This window comes from Buceros rhinoceros, unplaced genomic scaffold (genome assembly GCF_000710305.1).
Source record: "Buceros rhinoceros silvestris isolate BGI_N320 unplaced genomic scaffold, ASM71030v1 scaffold30520, whole genome shotgun sequence".
Classification (NCBI taxonomy): domain Eukaryota; kingdom Metazoa; phylum Chordata; class Aves; order Bucerotiformes; family Bucerotidae; genus Buceros; species Buceros rhinoceros.
In genome coordinates this window covers 18,852-36,446 of record NW_010391823.1, presented here as the reverse complement: position 1 = coordinate 36,446, position 17,595 = coordinate 18,852, and the positions used below count along the sequence as shown (strand labels likewise).

The window sequence follows — 17,595 nt, the reverse complement described above, 5'->3', positions numbered from 1 at the left end:
GGGGGAGTGCGTGAAACCCCGCGGTGAGCGGGCGGCGGGGCTGCTCCCGGCTTTCGTGTCGTTACTTGCTCTCACAGGTAGGGCTCCTTAGCGGGCGTGTGGCGCTGGGCGTGCCGCAGTCAGCGCTCGTCGGTTTAACGCGTTCGGGTAAATCAGTCGCGTAGAAACGAAGGAAAACCAAAGCTCTATAAACTTCCTTTTCGGCTCAGTACATCGTAAATAGCATCGCTAATAAATTCTCAGTCTAGTTACAGTGTGTTTCCAGTGGAATACGAGCTGATTTCCCCGTATTTTTTTTTTTTTAGCTAGGGCAGCATAAGAAACTTTGGAGTGGTGTTTCTTTAAAAACAGAAGTTGAGTGGGATGTCTTAAGGTGACAGAGATGCTTTGCTTTTACAAAAATACCATCGCGTGTGGGTGATGTGCTTGATGGGATGGATTTATGCTGGCCAAATGTAACGGGGCAGTTTATTTCCAATATCTCCTAGGAAGCTTTTTTAACCTCTATCTTTTTTTTTGTGTGTGTGTGTGCAAAAGAAAGTAAAGTAACTTTGAATGTCTAACTCAGTCTACTGGTGTATCTTCATTTATAGCTTTCAGCCAGAGGTCTACTCTGTCCTACTCTATTTCTTCTTTGAACATGATGAATTTCGGTTGTAGCCTGTTTTCAGGGCTGTATTGCAGATGGTAACCACATGTTGCAATTATTGAGGGGCAGTCCTTCAAAGTTGTTATTTATTTGATAACAGATTTCAATTTACTGTTTTTGAAGAGAACTGTTTTCCTGAAACATGCTGATTTTTTTCCTTGACACTGTTGAGTGAAATGCTCTTTTAATAAATGGAACTGTATTATTAAAAAAGACTTTTTCCTTGCTCTTAATTAAATGCTGTTACTCACAGCCGTCATAAACTTCAGATAAAAATAAAATGTCCTCTAGAGGGAGATCGTGATTGCTTTTATATGCTAAAATGTGGTCACCTTGTTCCAGTTAAAAGTTTTGATCACTGTTCTGCAATGATGAATTTGTATGTTTTAATAGGAACTTGTCTTCTGGATCTGTGCTTGGAAATTTCATTGCAGAATACAGACCATAGCTGGTAATGCAATACTTCTGTCAGTTAAATTAAATATACTTGCTTTAATTCAGATGGATCTAATTCTGAAGTTAAATGAGTAATCTTTACAAGTTCCAGAGGTATTACTACCCCTGCAGTAGTAATTCTAGGACCTATGTTTGTGGCATCAATTCTGCAAATGCTCATGTAGGTATTGACTTTCATACAGTGTTCTCATTTTAATCAAGATTCTTTTGAGGGCAGTGTCTTCGCTGACCTAATCCAAGGATTTCAGCAGCTGATCTGAAAGTGTTACTAGTTAAATCACTTAAAGATAATGAGTGCTAACAGCTGTTAGCTGTTAGGAGAGCAGAAACAAAATGTCCCATTTAATCAGTCTTAGCAATTGAAGGGTAGCAGGACTTCTTGACTATAACCTGCAGTGGCTGAAAGATTATTTCTGCAAACATATAAATTGTTTGAATGTAGTTAACTCTATACTTCACATGTTCCATCCAAATTACTGGAAGAAACTTGGTAGGATTGTTATGGAGGTGAGTTATTCAGCATGTTACACTTGCAGACTCAGTGTGAAGTTTCTTTCTCACAGATACTTTGAAAAAAATTACCCCACAGTGAACAAGGTATCTGTGCTCTTATTTTTCTCTTAAGTAAATGCAAATCGTGAATTCACTGTAGCTTCTTGTGTAAGTCTGTTCTGTAAAACTTAAAGGAACTTGCTCTGTGGATGTAGTTGGAAAATTTCCTCATTCTGCAAGACTGCTGAATGGGTCAAAAGTGTATTTACTTTTTTAGTTGTCAGTTGAACACCTTCATGCTTCTTTCAAGTTCATCTGTACTGTTAAGAAATAGATACTGTTAAACTGACTCCAAAATATTTATAGTGTTTGTTTTCTCATAAATGTTTATACCAAAACACTGCCTGATTAATTGCCCTCGCATGTGTGTGTAAGTTGCAGTAGGCAAGTAAGGTTAAAGTGATTTGCAATACTTATATTGCAAGATTTTTTCCTTTTCATACTTTCATTGTTTCATGGTGTGCAAATGCATCTCTGCAGTGCATTAGGAATGTATGCAAAGTGCTTGAGGCAAATCGTGATTGAATGTTCAGATGTGTTATAGAGGAATATAATTAATAAACAGAAATAAAAGTTATGCTTTTTTAAGAAAAGCGTATTTATATCCTTAAGATAGTCAAATCGTAGACTGAATTGTGCTCTGAATAATCAATTCTTTGTTGTAGATCATAATTTTGGAGGATTCCAGCACTGAGATTTCTGCAGACTTCTGTGTCTAGCCGTAATGAGTTCGTCACTGGTTGCTTATGATGATTCCGACTCTGAGACAGAAACTGAAAAGACTGAAGTCCCCAATACTTCTAGCAGGCAAACAAGCCGTCCAAGTTCTTCTGTGAATCGTGTTCAGTATTTTGCACCTGGTAGTTTGGGTACAAAATCTACATATGAAATACAGCCTGCTGAGAACACTGACGGTTCTGGCACAAGCTCTGTTTATGAAGATCCCTCTGAGCATTATGCACAGAATAATAACACTGATTTAATATCTCCTTATTGTAGGAGGGCATACTCTGGCCATACTGCATTATGTGTGTCCTACAAAAGCTATGAACAGACATCAAGATCTTCAACAAACCCTGGAAATGGTGTTTCCCAGAAGAGAATATATAAAGACAGTACTACTGCCATAAAAGGAATTAGACCATATATCCCTAAAAGATTGCGTCAAGAGAATTCCAGTATGCCTGAAAAAAAAGAATCTGATCAGAGAGGTAGCTCAGACTGTGATGTTGAACTAGGCATATCAGGAGAGCAGACTGTGAGAAAGATCTCTGAATTGATTAAGCCATATTTGGGATCCAGATATAAATTAACTGAAGTCCCCAAAAGCTTAATATTTCGCATGTCTAAACACGGAGGCCCCGTTAATGAAATCCAGTGGTGTCCTGTACGAGAGCAAAGCCACATGCTTCTTTCTGCTTCTATGGACAAAACAGTCAAGGTAATGTAAAACAAGGTGCTTTGTGGACCAGTCATCAAACTTAAAAACACTGTATTAAATAATGATCTTCTGGGAATAACATCCTTGCTGTGTGTGCTTAACAGTTCAGTGCATTCAGAACTCAAGGAGGTGCTTTGAAGTAGAAAACGCTATTATAAACTTGCAGCCTAATCCTTCACGATACCGACAGTCAGTTCCATTATTTCAGACTGTTTTTTGTGAGCTACACATGTCAGTGTTTTAGGTCTTAATGAGGCGACCTAATAGAAATTTAACTTATCTGTGTTAGTGTTAGGTTTTCATTACTTCCGACTTTAATGTTGCAATGGCCATAAGCACTATGATCTGGATACAGATTCTGCCTTAAGTCATTAAACGACTGACTACCAACACTGGAATAATATTTAGAGGGACTTTACCTTTCTGACAAGCTTAAGTGATGGAGGAGGTAACTCGGGTCAGATGGATTTTTTCATCTGAACTGGTGTGGCAGGTCCTCTGTCCCAAAGGGGTGTCCTGTTGTCATCTAAGTCTTCTCACCTTAAGTTTGTTTCAAGGGTTAATTGCTCAATATTAAAAGTCTGTTTTCCTTCTAGCTTTAGTGAATTTGGCTTCAGAGTTCTTTGTTAATTTAGTCAGTCCAATGCGTCTTACTTTAAAAATGGGTAATAAATGTTTTCCATGTATGCTTTCCTAGATATAAGGCTAGTGCCACCTCTGGGTTCAATTAATAGTCTTCTGAAGTGGGTTTACACAGGAACATAGTTTTAGTAGGAGCACACAGAAAAAGTCATTTTTGGTGGAAAGCATGCTTTATTGTATCTAATGTGTATTTAACGTAGGAGGTACAATTATTTTAAATCCTGGTTCTAAAATTTATGGCTTTAAATCTTATTAAGAGGCAAGAAGAATGGCCTTTGTATTGGCATACTTCCAAAACCAGAGGAAAGGAGGAAACTTTAAAACTGAATTTGATTTCTGATTTCATGCAGGAAAAATATTCTTAAATTGTCTTATTAAAATTGATTTCTTTTTAAATCTGCTAATTGATCTAATTGATTTCTTTTTTCCCTGCTATTTAATCGGTAAAGGAGAATTGAGTTTCATTTAGTTTGGCTTTTGTATGATTTATCTTAGAATTCTTTTCCCCCAGTTTTGCCATGGGGTGTTGTGAAATATGTGCTGACTTTACATCTTTGAAGCAGTGATGTTGTTGAATTTTGGACAGAAGTTTTGCTTTTTTTCTCCTAATGCTTGTTAAAGCACTGGTGCTCACAGAAGAGAAAACCTCAGATCTACACTATGAATAAAAATTACTCCTCTCAATTGCTTATCTTTTATTCTCTTAAGTTATTATAACTTTACTGCTTCTGTAGTCAACATAACCCATCACACCATCAAAGTCTGAATACTTTGAAATGTGGGTAGTTCCTCCTTCATGTTCTTTTCCAAGCTTTTTTTACTACTTTGTCTAAAAGATTAAATGGAAGGAAAAAGTACCTTTGCTTTTCTTTGCATGTGTTCTTTAATATGTTGAATAAGTTAAAGCTTGGCTGCTGCTTGAAGAGCACACTTAGAAGGAAAAGACTAAAAGGTATGCAAGAAGTGCTGATGGACGGTTTTGGTAAGCAGGATTCTGTTTGGATCGTACAAAGCCATATGCAGCTCTGACTTCAGTATGTTTGAATTTGACTTTGTCTTAAACTGTCGCACTGTCCCAGAGCCTCACTTTACTGATGAGTGAGATTATGGGTGTGTTAACTTTGGTAAAACGATCTAAAATCAAAGTTGTTATTTCAATGTAAAATTATTTAGAAATTGAAATAATAACCTGTTTTGCCTTGTAAGCAGAAGGAAAGTTTACCTTTCTCTAGTAGCGTTACCACCCCTGATTGGAAGCAGTCTTTACCAACAAAGCTGTTTTGAAGAAATCTAGTTGCTTTAGGTGCCCCAACCCATGGATATTCAGTAAAAAGAGTATGTTAATGTTGGCCGCGCTTCAGAGCACGAGTCTAAAACATTAATAGAGTACTAATGAAACTGTTACAAAGTATGTGAAAAGGCACTTCTGTATTTTGGAAGGCAGCCTGTATAGAAATACCTATGGATGGTGCTCACTGTTGTTTCTTAAAGAACTGGAAGCCCTTAGTGGTAGGAGCAGCAGCATCTTTAGGGTTCGAACCTCTCCGGCCAGTAGAGGGCACGGTTAGACCAAGTTTTGCTTGACGTTATGAAACTGATGTCACTAACTCTCTAGGGTCACAGCCCCCCAAACCTCCAATGACTTTGACAGCAGTAGTTTATCTTCTGGGGATTTTTGGGCTTTCTGTCATTGTCTGAAGTTCTCTAGTGTAAGCATAAAACAGATTGAAAATGCAGATGTAGAAGTACTAGTCCCTCCCCACCCCAATCCTGTATTCTTCTACAGGTTACCTTTTTTATAAATTTTCTTCCAAAACTAGCTGCTTGGAATTGCTGGTTTAAATCCAGGCAGTGGAAGCGTGTTCTTTCCCTTCAGTGGGAATATGCAGACTCTCAGGATGTTTGCACTATTTGCTTTGAACATCTGATTGGGATAAAACTCAAAGCACAGTCACAAGTCTAAAGTCACTGTATGATCAGAGAGACTAGGCAATCCAAAGGCTCAAAACTCTGCATTTTCAGTTTGTCATGTGAGTAATGGTGACTGAGTATTTTTATGTATACGTTTCTTGGATTCAGCCCTTACTTTCAGCCTGTGCATTCAGCCATTTATCTTTTGAGGAGTCCGGTATTAGTGGAGATTTCTCAGGATTGAGAATTCTGTCTAAGCTATCTCAGTCAGACAAATATGGTCAAGTTGTGCTTTAATCAAAAGATCTGTTGTCATATTCTGTTTTTGTAGTATTTAGCCAAACATTCTTGCATCTTTTACCTGTTCCTATGTCCTTAAATATTTTTTTTCTCTAATTTTTCATAACAAACTAAATTTCCCTTTCTGGAAAAGGATTTTCTCTTTTTTTTTTTTATGGAGAAGGAAGAAATACTTTTTATCTTACTTTAGTGATCTTAATTTCTTTATTCCCATCTAAATTACTGTAACTAAATCATCCATATCACACATCTAAATTGTATATGTAGAACTCATTATATGGTTTCTTTTTAAGTTTGTGCATGTATCCTATTTAAATCAGAGGAAAAGAACAGTCTTCCTTTTATCTTCTCCCAGATTAACCAAAGTGCACTTTACCATCTTCTTTATGAATCAGTGTAAGTCATACTAAAATGTTTATGAAAAATGAATTCGTGTTTTCAGTTTGTGTTGCCTGAAGAACAGCCTAGTGTCAGGAAAGATCATCTGAAACAGTTTGTGTAAATATCTGGCATACTCAGGAAGGAATATACTGTTTTAGAGGATTTCATATTTTTCTTTAAAAGTATTTGCTCTTTTTAAATGCAGCCATACGCAAATGCTCCAAACAGTTAACTAGTGCTACAGCTGAAAAAAAGATTTATCAGATCGGGTATATTCTCTAGACTAACACTTGTACCAGCAGATGGGGCTCCTCAGTGTCTTAGAAAGGGATGGTAACTAAACTGTGCCTCTCAAGACTGGAAGACTTTAATGTTAGCCTCCATCTCGTGCGTTGAAAGATCAAAATTAAAAGTTTATGCATGTATTGCAAAGCATGCAAGTAAACTTCATGGAGACCTGGAAATAAGATAGAACTTCATATGGGAGGTGATATATATTGCAGATTAATTACCCACAGTTCTTCAAATCTGGAGAATAGAGAGTATTTCATGCTAAATCTTAAATTTGTAAGGAATGAACAACAATGACAAAAAGCTTAGAGCTTATGTTTATGCTATGGCAAGTCTGCTACTCTGTTTTCTTAGGATTTTGTGCTTGCCTTTTGGAAGCGAAGCTGGTAATACTTCCAGCTTAGGCAGCTGGACAAAGGGGCAGGAAACCTGGTTCAAATTAGGGAGAGTGCTGCTGTGGCAGTGCTCTTCTTTCCTATTACATCCCAACTGCATTATCAGTAGCTTATGTTTCTAGTTTAAATATATGTTTTTAAAGATTGGAAACATGATTGTCTGACCTGTTTAAATCTGTTCTCTTTGGATAACACTTCTTCTCTACCTTCTGTTTTGAATAGCTACCGTAAATGAAATTGAGGCTACTACTGCCTTTTTTAGTTTTGACTACATAAACACTGAATTAGTGTTTGTGATTTTAATTCTTGTCTAGTATCTTTTATGTAAATTTTGAGACTGAGCACTGTTACTAAAGGTTTCCATAATGTGGATGTTAAACGCTTTGTGATCATCAGACCTCGTTTAGGTATTCCCGGTTTAGAATCCAAAATCACAGGTTACCCTTGAATACAGTTGTTTGCCTTAGGTAGTGGAGTAGATAAAAGAAGTTGTCTCTTGAAGGACATGTTTACCAATTGCAGAAACCACTGCACTGCATTCACATTGTTAGTGTCTTTAATTTGGAAGAGCCACAGGGGTGTAAGCATTTTCACAGGTTACTGATGCTGGACTTAGCTTTTAAACAATTGTTCATAACTTCAAGCATACCATTATTCTGTATTTCCTATTTTGTCTTAAAATTAACTCCAGGTAACATCTTTATGTAATCATCTGTAAAATTCTAATTCTGTGTTTCTGGTTTTCTATTTAGAACATCACAGCAGGTGTTCTGTTTGTTGCAAAGTGCTTCTTCATTTTTAGCACTTTCATCCTCCACTGATGAACAGGATCAAGGAAGGAAAGTACTGTGATTATTCCATATGCAGAATGTGTACCAATAGTGCTTTGGTGGGATGACTTGTATTGTAACATGTTGTTGGACATCTTATGCATTTTGTTCCTGACTTGCCTAGTTGAACTGTAGGTCTATCTAATCACAGCTGAAGCTATACAAAGAAAGTAAAAGTTTTTAAAATTATTTTAATAATGTCAGCCTGTTGAACAGAGGTGTTGCCTAATTCTTGTTCTTAATAACACAGGCACAGCCCTACTGGTTCAGCCCAAGGCTCTGTCCAGCCCAGTGGTCAGTCTCTAGCAGAGTCCATAAGAAGATGGCTGGAGAAAAAGATCAAGTCAAAGTTTTGTGGTGCCTTTAAGGCCTCTTCTGGTCTCTGCTTGTTTTCAAGTCAGTGGGTTTCTGAGCTCCAAAGTAGTTCATCTTCAACTTGCTACCTCAAGAGATCCCTTCCAGATACTTCTCCAGCCTTATGAGAGTCTCTTGTGATTGCTAGATCTAGAGCATTATATTACTCATACTGGTCAAATTTGATGTACGTGTTTTGCTTCTTGGAGTATATCAAGTACTACACGAAATACCATTTTATTCATATTTTCAAAACCTTTTATTCTTCTGTGGATGTGTGTTCATTAAGAGAAAGATAGCATGGTAGTATATTCCAGGAATTTGTTATTCTTGATCTCGTTGTATTGGACTGAAGTGAAGGAACATGATAGCCTCCATTCGTCCATATAATGTGTGCAGCACTGATGGTAGCAATACAGGTTTCCTAGATACGGCTGTTACCCTGCCTCGGAGCAGGGAAACGTTTCTGTTTTCAACAATTCTGGACACAATTCACTTGAAATAGGCTACTGCCTATTTCTTGTTATTCTATCATGTGTATGTCTGTTAATGAAGGAATTTAAGCTGCCATCATATTTCCTATATCTTCCTCTAAACTCATCGTGCTGCCAGTACCCCAAGTATTGCAATTCTTAGATTAGTTTTTTAAAATCTAATTGTGGCAATGCTTCTTTAACTGAAGCTGATACTTAAGGTGAGAATTTGGGAAGTCATCCTCTTTGTGCATATTCCACATTAGTTGAAACGTGTTAAAGATCTCTATGATGGTGCTGCACTTTTCATACTCTAGTTTAAAAATAACAATGTTTTCCCTATTGTCTTGGAACTGGCAAAGAAATGCTTATGCTCTGGAGATTGTGTGCTGTTTACCTCGATGTGTGAAAGAAGCATTGTAGTTTTCTTGTGGCAGAGCCTAGTAAATAGGCTATGCTGAAATACTGAAACTCACCTTTTCTTTCTTATGCCTTGTTCTGACCTTCTTGCCTTGTCTGTTTAGAACTTAAGTATATTTTTTCTGAGGGCTTTGAGCTTGCTGATTAGGATGGAAGTACACTTATTTGATAGACGTATGCAGCGTAATACCAGTTTCCTGAGTGCTGAAAGGGCTTCTTTGTGTACCCTGATCTTTTTCTAACAAAATTTTTTCATACACTTCAACGAGAAGTGTTCTTCATAATGCTTTTTTTGTAAGGAAAGGAACATCATACAGGAAGGCCATCAGTAAAAGCTTCTGACTGTGCTTATGCGTTAGGTGATAGTACAGGTCAGATGTAATAGGTAGCTCTCACACAACTGTTCTGCAAAAACCATTAACACAAATTAGTGAAGAACAATTCATGAAGGTGGTGGATTTTTGTGTCTTCATCCCAAGGGTATGTGTGGGTAAGAGTTGTTCCATGTTTGGTATGTTAATACTTAGACACGTTTAGAGATATTACAGAGATGTATTTTTTAATTATTTTCTTGTTTCCAGCAATGCTGTTGTCAAGGAAACAGAAATCCTTGTAATGCCTTTGTTCACTTTCTCGGAATCCATATCTGGAGATGACTTGTATAGTTTTTATTATGTTCTTAGTAGCTGACACACTCTTGTGCCTCAAAGGATTTTTTTCAAAGGAGCATGTTTCTTTGAGTATAAATAGGCACCCTCCTGATCTCTGTGCTGTTTGATAGGCCATTGTTTTCTTTCCTTCATCACTAACAAGAACTAAATTCAGTGCTGCTTTGCATTAGAATTTATCTTGACACTTGTGAAAACTGACATTAAAAAAAGGAACAAAAAAGCACTGAACCTCTCAGCTTCTGGGTTAGGTTTTCAGCTCTGTAAGGGCATCACTTTTTTTCCTGTACATTTGGAAATGTCTCCTGAATTAGGATCTCCTTAAAGAATACTAGAGTAGTACCCCCAGTGGTCTTGCACAGCACTTTTGACTGCTTTATGGCCATGGCAGAGAATGTGGCTACGGGGGAGAAGATGAATGTTTAATGGCACAGCTAATATGCCTGTGTTTCCCAACAAAACTGGGAATTACCTAAAATCCAGAAAATGAAATTCTTGCAAAAGCAGCAGAATTAATGGAGCCTGGCTGTATCTCGAAGCTGGCTGTAGATTCTCTTTAATGGCTCTCCACTTTGGAGCTCCTGCAGTGTCTTTCCCTTTTATTCAGCTGCTTAGCTTAAGTCTTGAGAGAAAAATACTGAGACCTGTGAAATTTGGTTAACATTGACCACTGGGTGCAAAGTGGCCACAGGTGAGAGGCATGGGGAGCACGGCTGCTGTGACAGCATTATTTCAGAAGCCTTTCTTTCTGTGGGAATCCAAAAGGATGGAGAGTGACTTTCAGATATCCTTAACAATGATGTGGAAGAAGGGATTCTGTTTCTTCGGGTTGCCTAGAAAGATTTGTGGTTACTTGTGTCATTACTTACCGAAATATCAAAAATATTGTTTATCTGACATTTTTCTTAGCCATCTGTCCCGAATGCCTGAGTTCTGCACTTCCTTTCTACTGAGAGAGCTTCCAGCTGTTTACTAACTCTCTGAAGTATCCTGTAGCAGAAAAATAAGCAGCCTTGCCCTCCTTCCAGCATAGCAGGTCTGCTAGGGAAGAAAAAGTCAGGGCTAGAGATGTCAATGAAGTAGTGTCTCTAATGAAGCTTAAGTGATAATGTCATAAATTAATCCTTCCGATTATGCATAGAATCTCTGTGGGCAGCTGCCATGTAGCTGAATATCACCTGAGATGGGAGAAATGTACAGTGGTGGTGTCCCCTATCCTGGCTGCTTCAGTAAGATTGCTGGTGAAAAAGTCAAGATTCTGGTGCTTGGAAATGGAGAATAGTTTTCAGTTCTGAAGTTACTGTAATGCATTATGGGAGTATCTAAAACTTTAACAGTTGAGAAATTCTGAATAGTTTTGCTGTTTAAAAATGACACCAGTCTAACTTTTCATTCTAGAAGTCTAGCTTTATAGATGCATCTCACATACTGCTACATATTTGAAAAAATCTGCTGACAAAACTACAAGGCATCTTCTGACTTTGATTCCTTACCTCTCTCGGTCTGTAGATGTCAAGGAAACAAATTTTTGAGAAGCTTTACCTTTTCAGGTTCTGTAGAGAGATTACTTGTGCAGGATTTATCCATGCAAATTGTTTCTACTACTGCTGCTGAAGTTTTTATTCTTTTCAATACATTTATGTCCTTGCTTTTTTAAAACAGATTTTATTTTTAGCATGTGTGAAATAGCTGCATTTTTAAGGTCATAAGGTCAGTGAATGTACCAAAAATTGTTGACATTTGATCTTTAGATGACGTCTGCTTGGAAGAACTTTGATGACACTTTGCTATATATTTATGCTTTAAAGACAGCTGTTATAGTTTACCTTCAATGTAAAGGGGAAAAACATGAATAAATCCCTTGTGCTTTGGAGAAGTTGCTTCACTATTATGGAACTAATGGCATACTGTCCTTTATCATACATATCATGTTTTCTTGCCTCTTTAAAGGAAAAGCTTTCTGTGGCTAGTCTGGAACTGCCTTCAATTTGTCTTCAGTATATGTGTTGGCTGACTTGCTGGTTAGGTTGCTACCACTGAGCTTTACTTTCAGTGTGCTTGTGGAGGCTTTTTATTTATTTACTTATTTTTTAATTCAGATGAAACTGCTGACTTTCTTCTACGACACATCTAAAAATGTAGTAGAAACTTCTTTCTCAAATGTTTCAGTGGATTAAAGGTACTGTGCATGACGGACAACAGACAGTAAAGTCTGCGTGTGCTTGTTGCATGTGTGCCCACTGTGTAACATCTTGCTTTCTGAAGTCAGGTATTGGAATTTGTCCCGTTTTCTAGTGGTCTTCTCTTTCCAGGTTATAATTTCCTCATTAAAAGACTTTTTCTCATTCTGAATATTGCAATTAGTGGCTGGAATTGTATATTGTTATGTACTGAGGAAGGGACACAGATAGCCCTCTGTGGAAAGGATGCTAGTTAGGGGTGCAGGTGGTTAGGGATGGCAGTCATGTAAACATGTTAAAGCTAGCACTGTGCTGACAATGCAAAAAAAATTAGGTAGTTGATTCTTACTCTGCCTGCTAGTACTAAAATAGTACTGGTTATGAATATCCTCCTTGCCAGCAAAACACATGGCTGCTTGGTATAATAGTTTTTCTTAATTAAATACCTAATTCTGCTCATATTTAAGACTGGATTATGTCACTGACATCAGTGGATTTAGCATTGCATCTAATCCAAAAAAATCCATCTAAATCTAAGCTAGGATTTTTCATCTTTTGCTTTTTTCAGTTATTTACATTCTCAATAGCCTTGGAAATAATAAACTATTTTTTGATTGGAAGAATGAACAGTGATAAAGTTCTATACTTGGTCAGACTCACTGATAAATGACTGCAAGATTCATTAAAGCGCAGACTTTCAGATAGCTGTTCTAAGTTGTTAATTGTATACTGCCTGTTATAGCTAGATATTACTGCAAATCAGTGAGGGCAATAAGACAGCAATAACAACTTTTTAGAATAAGAAAGCTACCTGGTTAATGTTTGGGATTTGCCTGTAAATTTGGATTAGGTTATTTCTTACAGATAGAAATTTGTCTTCAAGTATGACTTACCATTGTTTTTAGAACCACTGCAGCCATGTGTTGCTTTGCACTAATGCACAAATACTACCAGTCGTGCAGCTTCTTGCAGTGTATCTTATCTGGCTGAGCTGTGCTGTAGAAGAGCTGCCACTTGTCTGATGGCTGGGCCAGCAGTGCTTATCCATAGCTGTTGTCCCTGCTCTGTCAAGTTCTCCCAGTGGATAATGTGCATGAATGAGACAGCTTAAGTTGCTCCTTTTTTAGTTGCTGTGTTTGTACTTATTTGTTTATTGACTGTATGAGTAGAAGAGATGGTTATTTGGTTTAATGTATGTACATATATCAATACTAAGCTGTAATGCACATGAACGGCCTTAGCTGATTCACAATTTGCTATTAAAGTATGACAATATTGAAGTACCATACAAATAGATATGTTTTGAATTTTGATAGCCACTGTTTAACTAAAGCTTATGGGCAAAACCCCAAAACATCTTCACAGAGTTGGTCAGTGTTGGTTTTCTCCCTCCTGTTTTCAGAAATAAGTCATAGCTCAACAGTAAATAGATACTCAGTGTTTCAGAAGCTGGGGCGTACTTGCTAAGGCTGTACTTAAAGTTCTGAATAGAACAGTGTTTCTTATTCTACTAGTGGATGTTCAAAATCTGTGGGGTGCAGTTTTTGTGAACGTATCTGTCCACTCCTTAGTTACCTGTAGGAATTGAGGACTCTGAAGACAATTTGCCTCAAAAGTGCTGTAAGGTTGAGGTTGCTGTTGAGGTGTTTAGCACTTATGAGGAATCCCCACTTTTAATAGAGCATAAAAGTTTGTGACTTTGGGAAGTGATTGATGCTAATGAATATGATACATAGAGGTGAAGGGAAAATCAGATTATTAATAAGTGGCTGTAGTAATTTAGCTAATTATCTCCTGGGGAGTTGTAATACATTTGAGGTTATTCTTCTTTGCCTGCTGGTAAGATATTGATTCATTAAGTGTTTTCTGGGCACAAATACCAACTACTAGTAACCTGGACCGTGTTTGTGCTTTTGGGTGTACTGAACACATTGGTATCATTCTTAACACACTACTATTATGCTCCAAAGTTGATGAGAAACTGCCAAATTTATACTATGATATTGTCTCATATAGGATCAGCAGTAAAAAATTTAATGGTTTTAAAGTAATTCTTAACAGCTGCCTATATATTGTTTTCTCTTGAATCACTAAATATGTGCATCAAACTGCTCTAACCATGCAATCCCAAATATGCCTAATATTGTGTATGAAGTTGATGATTTGTTTCAAGTAAATTTTTGTGCATATTTTGTGTATATGTAGTATATAACTGGGGTAAGGATTTAAGTATCTCTTGGCTTTGCATTCTGCTAAAATCCTATTTTTCATATTGTACAACAAACTATAGCTTAAATCACTAACTGGTTTACAAGTATATTGCAACTTTTCATGTCTTCATTTTCCAGGAGCTTACACTTGAGGCACAGGGTTATCCATATTACAATGATTAGTCACAAAACACTTAAGAGGTTAACTGTGAAATAGGTGGGAATTCTTTCGTTTATTTTGATGTGTGTGGGAAGCTACTTCTCTGGCACTGCCTGCCCAGCCTGATTGTACAATTGCAATTTTGTAGGTACAAAAAAACCCTAGTCACGCTTATAACTTTTTGCCGGCTGAAAAGGATCTGTATGAGCATCTTCCTTAGAGTCAATGGTTTATGGAGGATTTGTGATTAGCTTCAGGCGTGATTATCCCAGAATCTTCCTGCACAATAAAGAATGCACAAAGTTAAAATATGGCGATTGATGACAGAAACACTTTGCTGTTGAAGGGTAGAGTCACTGGTAACATATTTTTAAAATACCCTTTACTGGATGTATATACTTAGTTACAAATTGCCTTTTTGTGAGCTTTGCTTGTAATGTAAAGGTTGCCTGTCTTAAGAGTAAAAAATATTTTTTAATAGATGGTTCTCTTGTTTTTTTTTTTTTCCTTTCCCTGGCAGCTTGTCATATTATTCAGCATTTAGTAACCATAATTCTTTTGTAACTAGTGGGAATTAGCTAAAAAAGATTGATTGCTACCGCTAACTAAAATATCAGTTGAGGTCTCTGATTGCGTGAATCTTACTGTTTGGTCTGATTTGCCTCAACTGTTCTTAAAACGCTTGATATTTTGGTTGAGACTTTCTGGTGTTTCATTTGGACTGTCTAATACATAGGGCGTTAAATTCTAGCCTCCTTTAGTACAAATCTCTGCAGTAATTCAGAATACTTGGGTTTTAAAATGCTTCAAAAAAATAGCGTGCATAATCTACATGTTGGGATGAATATGGTCTAATACCGTCATACTATCTCTCTAGAGCAAATGAATTCAGTTGAAAAACATGTTTTAATATCTTACTTTACTCTTACTTTGCTGTAAAGTTGGTGATGAGCATCAGAAACATACATTTATTTCTCTGAAACGTCGAAAGGCGTTATGTTGTCATGCTTCCACTGAAATAAAATAGGAGAACAATACCAACAACACAGTTTTGCTTCTTATTCTTTTCATTCCTTGATTGTACTGTTGTAAAAAGCAGTACCCCTTAGAGTGCCCAGCTGCTCTGAGGGGGTTAAAACTCTGCAGTAGCTTTGAGGACATGTACTGTAGCAGTTGGCTTTCAAATAATGCCTATCTGGCTTGGGATTGGCTGTAAGAGGGCTAACCTTTTACATTTGGTAATGTTAGTGTTGTGCAACCTTCCACTGCCCATTTTATTTCTGCTGGCCACCTTATATGGGAATAGAAATAGTTCTCATCAAACTTTACAAAAGTGACTATTGCTGAATATTGACTGTAAGAATTTCACCAGTATTTTTGGAGGGGGCAAAAAAGATCTATACTGAGTTTTACTCCTCTGCTTTATTTCTGGTTTTAGATAAACCTGAGCAGGTTGGGTTTTTTTCTGAAACATGCCTTGAGCACTTGTTGGAGATCTGCAGTTGTGATTTTCTTGACTAGTTTGCTTGAAGAAGACTTTTATCTCAACGTGTGTCTTTAGTAGGAGTGCAGCAACATTATCTTAATTCTCATTGTTGTTCATCTCCAGAAACTTTATAAACACTTTTTTTTTCTTGCTTTCTCGGTCCTCAGCTTAAGGAAACAGATACTGGAGAAGGTGGGTAACATGTCCATCTCTTGAAGTTCTTAAGTGCTAATTGGGAGGCTGAGATTTATACACTGTTTGGGGTCAGGTACTAGCCACTGATGAGAAAAGGATCAGTGCTTTCTTGAAGGATGACATCTGTCCGAGCAAAGTCCAGCTGGCTGCTGTGATAAGCAGGGTACAGACTCAGAGGTTACTGACCTGCAGCATGCAGTGTCTCATAACCTTCTCTGTTCTCTGGGCAGTTGGCATTGCCAGCGCTTGCGGTGCACCTTTGAAGCAGAACACTAAATGTGCGCTTACACAGCTAGGCAGCAGCAGGATCTGTCTTTTAGACAAGGTCAGGATTTTCTCGGTACTACACACATTCAGAACATTTGATTTTTTTCTCTCTTTTTTTTAGAAAGACTTCACCTTATTTTTACCTCCAATCATAATTCTTGATAAAACTTTCATCAGGAAGAGACTCTTCAGATATAGAATAAAACTGCTAGTCAAACTGGGTTGAGAAATACAGACCAGTAGGCTATCGTTATAACATTCACACCGTTATTTCAACTGATTAAAAATCCTCTGTGTTAAATAATTGGAGAGCAATAGAGTAAACTTCATCTATACCTGAGAATGCTTATCATCTTGGAGCATACTGTTCATTAATCTCTTTTCTAGTGGAAAGAGTCTTTACTCTTAAAAGAATAAAGGATAAAATACCAAGGCATGACTGTTTTGACACCCTGTTCTTGGGGTCATTTTTTTCCCTATTTTCAGCATTTATTTTTCCAAGAAGTCTTGATCAAGACCAAGATCAGTGTCGATGATCAAGTCCAAGATCAGTAGTGATGATCAAAGCCTCCTTCCTTCTCTGAAGACAGTAATGGTTATAACTATTCCAAACAGAATCATGTCAGTGCATTTTCTGATTTTTCACATTTTTGCATTATACATTGCATTTCATCCCTGTAACTTGGTTGAATTTTTCTTTTTGCAATGAAATTGATTTAGCTGTAATCAAGAAAAAAGAAAGTAGACAACCTAATGTGGATATTATCTTTAGTATGCACAGTAGTGCTACCCCGGCTTTATGATGAATCGTTTCAAATAAGTATTGCTCAGACAGTCTTGTGATCTTGAGTGCAATTAAGGAAGCTCAGTCATTTTGGATTTTATTTTCATCTAATGGTATGAGGAATTTATTTTAAACTGTCTTTTCTGACAAAACAATCAGAATTAGTGTGTTTTTTCTCTCAGCTTTTGCCTGAAGAAGAATTTCTAAACAAAAGCTAAGTACTTGCATTTGAGCACATATCCCAGTGTTAGCAAGTAAGGAAAGGTATCGAATTTTATAGAGCAACAAAATACTTGATTACAGGTCTAATGATAGTTTAAGAGGTGTTTTCAGATGTGCTGAAATCAAGGATGTGAAGCAGATGAACTTAATTATCTTGGTGAATATTCACAATCACATTATGTGCTTTAAATGTCACATTTGGAAATAGTGGCTCATTGCTAGTTAGTTAACAATAATTACTCAAGGTAATACTTATGTTTCTGGAATTTCTTACCCACTGTGAAAAATGTACCTTGCTTCTAAAGGTTTAGGAGTATAAATACCAGAT

General features: G+C 37.1%; 1 protein-coding gene across 1 annotated transcript in view; it reads left to right on the top strand.

Moving 5' to 3' along the window:
• Nucleotides 1-2,381: 2,381 nt before the first annotated feature.
• Nucleotides 2,382-17,595, top strand: part of LOC104499577 (WD repeat-containing protein 25-like) — a gene marked incomplete at its 3' end in the record, with an annotated part of 32,919 nt that continues 17,705 nt past the window's right edge. Inside the window, exon 1 of the mRNA XM_010143104.1 lies at nucleotides 2,382-3,098. Coding sequence (XP_010141406.1) covers nucleotides 2,382-3,098 — 717 coding nt within the window. The remainder of the gene's footprint in view (nucleotides 3,099-17,595) is intronic.